The 8,654-nt window shown below is 39.6% G+C and overlaps 1 protein-coding gene across 1 annotated transcript in view; it reads left to right on the plus strand.

The window, feature by feature from the left end:
- The first annotated feature begins 934 nt into the window (after window positions 1–934).
- adgrf3a (adhesion G protein-coupled receptor F3a) overlaps window positions 935–8,654 on the plus strand; it is a 12,951-nt gene continuing 5,231 nt past the window's right edge. The window contains exons 1-7 of the mRNA XM_034195079.1: window positions 935–952; window positions 1,491–1,549; window positions 1,630–1,754; window positions 1,834–2,055; window positions 4,228–4,530; window positions 4,623–4,763; window positions 6,112–6,296. Of these exons, the coding sequence (XP_034050970.1) occupies window positions 935–952; window positions 1,491–1,549; window positions 1,630–1,754; window positions 1,834–2,055; window positions 4,228–4,530; window positions 4,623–4,763; window positions 6,112–6,296 (1,053 nt within the window). The remainder of the gene's footprint in view (window positions 953–1,490; window positions 1,550–1,629; window positions 1,755–1,833; window positions 2,056–4,227; window positions 4,531–4,622; window positions 4,764–6,111; window positions 6,297–8,654) is intronic.

Consider the following 8,654-nt stretch of genomic DNA (forward strand, 5'->3'; position numbering starts at 1 on the left):
TGGAGCCTATCCCAGCAGTCATAGGGTGTGAGGCGGGGTACACCCTGGACAAGATGCCAGGGTACACCTATAAATGCAGTCTATATATATATATATATATATATATATATATGGACAATTTAAAGTTTCCAATCCACCTAAACTGCATGTCTTTGAATGTGGGAGGAAGCCAGATTACCCGGAGAGAACTCACGCAAACATAGGGAGAACATGTAAACACCACACAGAAAGGCCACAGGTGGGAATCGATCCCATGACCTTCTTGCTGTGAGGCAACAGTTCTAACCACTAAGCCACCATGCTACCCTAAAATGAATATATATATATAATAAACAAATTATTAACCAAGTGAGAGGTCTGTACGGGGAAATATCAGACAGAGGTGTTGTAAAACACAGAGGTCTGATATTTCCCAGTATAGACTGAGCAAGCAAGGTTATTAATTTGTTTATTATATGGTGATCATATGTGTGTGTGTGTGTGTATATATATATATATATATATATATATATATATATATATATATATATATATATATATATATATATATATATATATATATATATATATATATATATATATACGTTCATGTCCAACTTGGTTTTTCTAATCGTGTTTTTAGCTTCCTGGTTTGTAACGAAAATATGCACTGCGGACCAACTGTCGTGGTAACCGGTCCGGATATGGGAAAATATCTGACCGGTAATCAGACAATCAGAGCACGCGTAGCATCGCAGCCATATAATAAATAAATATTACATTGATTTTAAAATGAAGTTGTCGTATGTCGTTAATGAACACATGGCACTCTTGGGTTCTGTCACAGCCTGATGGAGTGTCGGAGCACCACAAAGTGGGAATGTCTCGTACCTGTAGCCACGTCCAAAAGGAAATACATGAGTATCAGTTGGGCACAAATGTATGTCTAGGCTTGATGGCGAACATTGTTTTGGTTAGTGCTGTTTAAAAGTGAACTTGTTTTTAAGGACAATGTGATATTTTGAGTTTTCCCAACTTAAAACAATTGCAAATCAGATCAACTCATGATCTCAAATGCCATGTACTTAAAATAATGAGTTTGTTGAAACAAACATTGAGGGCATTACATATTCTTTGCCGTTCTTCATACGAATCCTCTCTGGTTTTTACGTCAGAATGGAAATAAGTGGTCATCAAATAGCAATTCAAATCAAAATCAGTTTTATTTCTAGAATGCCAAATGACAAAAGACATCATTATATTTAATGAGCATATTAATCATGAAGGGAATTATGTTTTTACTTCAGTCAATGCTTATTTTCATCTTTACCAACTATTCCAGTTTTCTCCACTCTTTGTGGTATGATAGTTATTTTAGATAATGTTTTGTGACTTGTCTCTCTCTCTCTCTCTCTCTCTCTCTCTCTCTCTATATATATATATATATATAGATGTGAAACATATAAAGAAGGTTTTTTTTTTGTTGGGTTTTTTTTTGGTTTGTTTTTTAGTTGGAGACTGTGTTCAGCACTTTGAATGGATTTCAAAGCTTGACCATCACACAGTTCAGGTAACTGTTTGGTTAACATGTTGATATGTTTCCTGAGGGACTGTGTGCATTGCAACTAAAATTTAGATTTCCCCCTGAAGGGCAGGAAGCATCATTGTAGTTTTTGATGTGACTGTTGTGAACTTCATCTTGCCAAATGTTCTGCTACAAAAATCCCAAAACCTAAGCACAAACCTGAATGCAACATATCATCTGACAACACAAGGTGAACTTGTACACAGTAACATTTACTTACATCACCTGGAATTTTTTGATATGTTGATTTACCTCTTTATTTCCCACAGGTGTTGTACAGATAAACATGCCAACCAACCCCGTGTGTACTACCCACACGCACAATATCACGTGCACGACACAAGAGGAAATGAACTGTCAATCTGTGTGGCAGCTGGAAAAAATGCAAAAGAAGTATGATATAACTAATGGGACAGAGTCCCTGCTGATATTCAAACCACAAAAGGCTACACTCACAATTAAATCCATATCAGAACTTGGCAGGTACGTTTGAGTCTGCCACTTTATTCATTCTCGCATATTTTAAAATAACTTAATCTAAAATATCCTTGGCTGTATGAGCATAGTGTTCTTCATAATTGCAGTTTGTTTAATTATCAAAGATCCTATATTGTCTTACATACAGTTTGAACATGTTAAATAAAGCCCCTCTATCAATCAATCAATCAATCAATCACAAAGCAATATTTATGCTTAAGAGCGGAAGTTGTGTAAATCAAAAAATATTGTAAATCACCCTCTGTGCATTTGCAGATATTATGACACAAATTAACTCCATAGAGTTAGCTTTGAGTTAGCGACGTTAGCATGCGTGCATGGAGCGGGTTTTCATCCAGGATGTCTCTGGCAGTTGCTGCATTCATCTTTCCCTCAATTCTGACAAGTCTCCTCCAGTTCCTGCCACTGGAAAGCATGCCCACAGCATGATGCTGCCACCACTGTGCTTCACTGTAGGGATGGTGCCTGGTTTCCTCCAAACAAGATGCCAGGCATTCCCACCAAAGAGTTCAATCTTTGTCTTATCAGACCAGAGCATTTTGTTTCTCATGGTCTGAGAGTCCTTCAGGTGCCTTTTAGCAAACTCCAGGTGGGCTACCATGTGCCTTTTACTAAGGAGTGGCTTCCATCTGGCCACTGTACCATACAGGCCTGATTGGTGGATTGCTGCAGAGATGGTTGTCCTTTTAGAAGGTTCTCCTCTCTCCACAGAAGAATGCCTGACCTCTGACAGAGTGACCATTGGGTTCTTGGTCACCTCCCTGACTAAGGACCTTCTCCCCCAAATGCTCAGTTTAGACAAGCGACCAGCTTTAGCCAGAGTCCTGGTGGATCTTAACTTCTTCCATTTAGGGATGATGGAGGCCACTTTGCTCATTGTGACCTTCAAAGCAAGCAGAAATGTTTCTGTACCCTTCCCCAGATTTGTGCCTTGAGACAATCATGTCTCAGAGGTCTACAGACAATTTCTTTGACTTCATGCTTGGTTTGTGCTCTGACATGCACTCTCAACTGTGGGACCTTATATGTGGATAGTTGTGTGCCAAATCATGTCCAGTCAGCTGAATTTACCCCAGGTGGACTCTAGTCAAGCTGTAGAAACATCTCAATGATGATCAGTGTAAACAGGATGTACCTAAGCTCAATTATGAGCATCATGGCAAAGGCTGTGAATATTTATGTACATGTGATTTCTTAGTCTTTATATTTTTACAAAATTTACAAATCTAAAAAAAAAACAACAACGAAACTTTATCTAAAAAACATTTTTGGATTGTAACATGAAATACTGTGGAAAAAGTGTAGTGTTGTGAACACTTTCAGGATGCACTGTATATAAGAATGATAAGTAGTCTGCTGTACTTCACGCTATGACACACTATGAATTATCAGATCTGTGTGGTAGTTTACCATAATATAGACATGATCAAATATTTGGCTGGATTTATTTGAATATGTAACAAATAAAAGTAAAAATAACAATTAAAACTTACTAATTCAGTCCACTCAACATGTTCTTTGGAAACTTATAATTCCATTAGAAAAGTTACAGCACAAATGTGATGTGCGGTTTCCAGGCTTGTGGTGGACAGATTTGCTTTTCCCACTTTTTCATCCCACATGGCTCATCCACAGAACGATATAGACCTGGTATGCTGCTTTAACACTGCTTAAATATGCTAATTTATCTTTAAGGGCAAAGGATAAATAGGTCACACACACTGATAATGTGGCTTCTATGCTTTGTGTACTAAAAATGGTAAATGGAGTGCATTTATATAGCGCTTTTCCATCTGCATCAGACGCTCAAAGTGCTTTACAATGATGCCTCATATTCACACACCGATGTCAGGGTGCTGCTATGCAAAGCACTCACTACACACCGGGAGCAACTTGGGGATTAAGGACCTTGCCCTTAGTGATTTTCCAGTCAGGCTGGGGTTTGAACCAAGGATCCTCTGGTCTTAAGCCCAACGCTTAACTGCTAGACCATCACCTCCCACTAAAGTGGATATTGGTGAACTTTGACTAGAAGATGTGACATGGTCACGGCACATGCGTACTGATAATGCTGATTTGGCTTATTCCCCCCGACCCACCTTTAAAAATCATGCCCAATATTGAGGTGTCTTTTTGACTGAGGGTGGGGCTGAACCACATGACAGATCATTGCAAATTACTGGTTCTGTTTTTTTTTTTCGTTTTATTTTTTTTAGGGACGTATATCTGTTCCTACAATGATAAAGCATACAATGGCACGATAGCTCACATAGCGAGCGGCACACTGGACGTAGCCCAGCTTCCAAACATTGAAATCATGAGTGCACCTGGATTTCCATACTGCTCAAAGGACAGCTCATTTGTGTGGGTGAAAATCCTATGTGAGATAAAAAAAAGTAGTGAAAAGTATGAGGTGACCTGGAAAGGCAAAGACCATGAACAGGCAATAATACCGATCAACTATCCTAGTAAGTACAGTTTTCTGGTATAAAGTTTAAACTTTGAATTCATGCCTGTGTAAATATATAAATACAAGAAATATATGATGTTCGTCCCACAGGCACGTCTGAGGCGACTGATGTTTATGCCGCAAAGACACTGGTTGCCTGTAACTCTGCTGGGGAACCAACTTTAACATGCATATTTTCAAACAGGTGCCAGCAGACAAAAACAGCCAACATCGTAATCAATATCCTCAATGGTATGTTATTGCATTAGTGTTAAAACATTATCACTAGATTATACTGCTGCAATGATTTTCATGCACTTCAGTTTCACTGCATAGGAATTTCTCTTTTTGTTGAAGGCAATATTAAAATACAGTTGTATGCAAAAATGTTCTCACCCCTGAGCAAATGAGTGAACACCTCTGAACACCAGTGCATGCACCCAGACATGATTATACAACTCAGGCACTGCTTTTTACCTTCGCCATTGAAGTTGGAGGTGGTTACATTAACACCCGTTTGTTTGTTTGTCTGTTTGTGAACAGCCTGGAGCCCACAATTTTTAATACGTTGGTATGAAATTTGTACTGACAATTCATATCCCCATAGGCAAGATGTGATTCAATTTTCATTCATCTTTGAAGGTCATAGATCAAAGGGCAAAGCCAGGAAAAATCTTGGAATTTTTTGAAAAATCCCTATCTTTAACAATGAATGAATTTTCAAAAATTCATAACTCTGTCAAAAAGATCAAATTTGTTTTATATTTGAGAGCGTTATGTAACATGATATCCTTTATTGACAGACAAAGTTTGATCCAGACGTGATCCAGATTACAGATTTTGTGGCCATTTATATTTAACATTGAAAACCCCATTTAATGTATTTTTTACATTATATCTTAAGCAAACATGCCTCAATCATGCACATATTTGAAGTGAGGTGCAGACTGGCACTCACTATCACACGACACACTTTGATCTGGATCTGATCCGGATTGTGGATTTTGTGGACATTTGAATGCAATATTGAAAAGCCCATTTGGTGTACATTTTGCATTATATCTCAAATCAAAAGTTCCTCAATCACTCTCATTTTTGACAATGAGGTGCAAACTGGCACTCATTGAATAGACTAAGTTTGATCTGCATCTGATCAGTATTGCAGATTTAGCAGATATTTGATTATTTTTAACATTGAAAAGCCCTTTTAATCTATATTTGTATTATATTTAGGTTATGAAAAGTCACTTCTAACAGGACTTTGACCTTGAAAATTTTTTCCAAGGTAGATTTGTGGAATTGAAAACTAGTGTTGATGGAGGTTTGCACTCTACGAGTGCGGTGCTCTAGTTTTGATTTTGATTTGATGTTTTTTTTTAATTATTATTATTAATTTAAAAAATCTCAGCATTTTCTGCAATTGTAGACTGCCTGGGTTGATCTAGCACCAGTGCATGCTCCCAGACCTTGCTTCCCTTGTGGTGGCCAAATATTTGCATACAGCTGTATTGCATACCAGCCTAGTAACTATATGTGAATGAAATCTTTAACAAACATGAAGCCTGCTGGTATTAGAGTTATCTTCTCCTCTTCAAAACAGAAGGTGAGGATTACTGTAAAGCTGAAGGTGAATGGGAAGACACAAAAGCAAACTTCTCCGCTGTGATGAAATGCAAAGATGGGATTGGATACCAACGTAGGAGATGCAGAAAGGGTGGAAACTGGGATGAGGTTGAGTCAGAGTGTGTGAACCAGAATCTGGCCAGTATACTGGAAAATGCACTTGTAAGCCAAACGTCAAACATCCTTAACAGTTCTTACAAGTCAAAATGAGATGGAAAACTGGTTGGCCAAAGCATGCATAACAATCCTGTAAGACTGCATGTTAACATTTTCTTACACTACACAAACATCAATAACACCCCCTGCTGACCAGCTATAAAGCTCATTTTAAAAGTTCCAGGGGCATCTGTTTTAAATTTCAGTGATTTGTCTTTCATGAAATATGTATGATGAACAGATTTTAATCAAGGTTATTGTGCTTGAGCATGAGAAATTTATCAAAATGTGGGAAAATGGCCTATTTTGCAGTGTAAAATATATTGGTTTTGCTCCCATTTTGTATGAGCTGAACTCAAAGATCTAAAACTTTTTCCACATACACAATATCACCATTTCCCTCAAATATTGTTCACAAACCAGTCTAAATCTGTGATAGTGAGCACTTCTCCTTTGCTGAGATAATCCATCCCACCTCACAGGTGTGCCATATCAAGATGCTGATTAGACACCATGATTAGTGCACAGGTGTGCCTTAGACTGCCCACAATAAAAGGCCACTCTGAAAGGTGCAGTTTTGTTTTATTGGGGGGGATACCAGTCAGTATCTGGTGTGACCACCATTTGCCTCATGCAGTGCAACACATCTCCTTCACATAGAGTTGATCAGGTTGTCAGTTGTGGCCTGTGGAATGTTGGTCCACTCCTCTTCAATGGCTGTGCGAAGTTGCTGGATATTGGCAGGAACTGGTACACGCTGTCGTATACGCCGGTCCAGAGCATCCCAACATGCTCAATGGGTGACATGTCCGGTGAGTATGCCGGCCATGCAGGAACTGGGACATTTTCAGCTTCCAAGAATTGTGTACAGATCCTTGCAACATGGGGCCATGCATTATCCTGCTGCAACATGAGGTGATGTTCTTGGATGTATGGCACAACAATGGGCCTCAGGATCTCGTCACGGTATCTCTCTGCATTCAAAATGCCATCAATAAAATGCACCTGTGTTCTTTGTGCATAACAGACGCTTGCCCATACCATAACCCCACCGCCAACATGGGCCACTCGATCCACAACATTGACATCAGAAAACCGCTCACCCACACGACGCCACACACGCTGTCTGCCATCTGCCCTGAACAGTGTGAACCGGGATTCATCCGTGAAGAGAACACCTCTCCAACGTGCCAAACGCCAGCGAATGTGAGCATTTACCCACTCAAGTCGGTTACGACGATGAACTGGAGTCAGGTCGAGACCCCGATGAGGACGACGAGCATGCAGATGAGCTTCCCTGAGACGGTTTCTGACAGTTTGTGCAGAAATTCTTTGGTTATGCAAACCGATTGTTTCAGCAGCTGTCCGAGTGGCTGGTCTCAGACGATCTTGGAGGTGAACATGCTGGATGTGGAGGTCCTGGGCTGGTGTGGTTACACGTGGTCTGCGGTTGTGAGGCTGGTTGGATGTACTGCAAAATTCTCTGAAACGCCTTTGGAGACGGCTTATGGTAGAGAAATGAACATTCAATACACGAGCAACAGCTCTGGTTGACATTCCTGCTGTCAGCATGCCAATTGCACGCTCCCTCAAATCTTGCGACATCTGTGGCATTGTGCTGTGTGATAAAACTGCACCTTTCAGAGTGGCCTTTTATTGTGGGCAGTCTAAGGCACACCTGTGCACTAATCATGGTGTCTAATCAGCATCTTGGTATGGCACAACCTGTGAGGTGGGATGGATTATCTCAGCAAAGGAGAAGTGCTCACTATCACAGATTTAGACTGGTTGTGAACAATATTTGAGGGAAATGGTGATATTGTGTATGTGGAAAAAGTTTTAGATGTTTGAGTTCATCTCATACAAAATGGGAGCAAAACCAAAAGTGTTGCGTTTATATTTTTGTTGAGTGTATATATATGTATATATATATATATATATATATATAGGGAATCCACATCTGGATCATGATCAGCACCAATATTTAATACATTCTTGATTTCAATATCATCTGTAATTGCACCAGCTGTAATTTAGATAATCTGAAAGCCTTTTGCATAATCATGCCCACATTAATAAACAAACCTCAGTGATAATAAACCTCTTTGATGAAAGTAATGAAGTGTGGATCGGGTATGGATCTGCATGTTGATTTGGCACACTGGACCCGGGATGGTCTTCATGCACCATTCCAGATGCACAGGGACATTAGGACACAGGTACAATATCAACCCCACACCCTGTTGCTGTGAGCCTAGAGCAGTGATTCATCGGAACTGGTCAACCCACTCATTCATGGAATGAGAGCTTTAAATATCAGTGTCACTGATAACAAATATAACGCAATGCTAAAAACCCCCGGCC

The sequence above is a fragment of the Thalassophryne amazonica genome, chromosome 19, assembly GCF_902500255.1.
Source record: "Thalassophryne amazonica chromosome 19, fThaAma1.1, whole genome shotgun sequence".
In the NCBI taxonomy this organism is placed as follows: Eukaryota; Metazoa; Chordata; class Actinopteri; order Batrachoidiformes; family Batrachoididae; genus Thalassophryne; species Thalassophryne amazonica.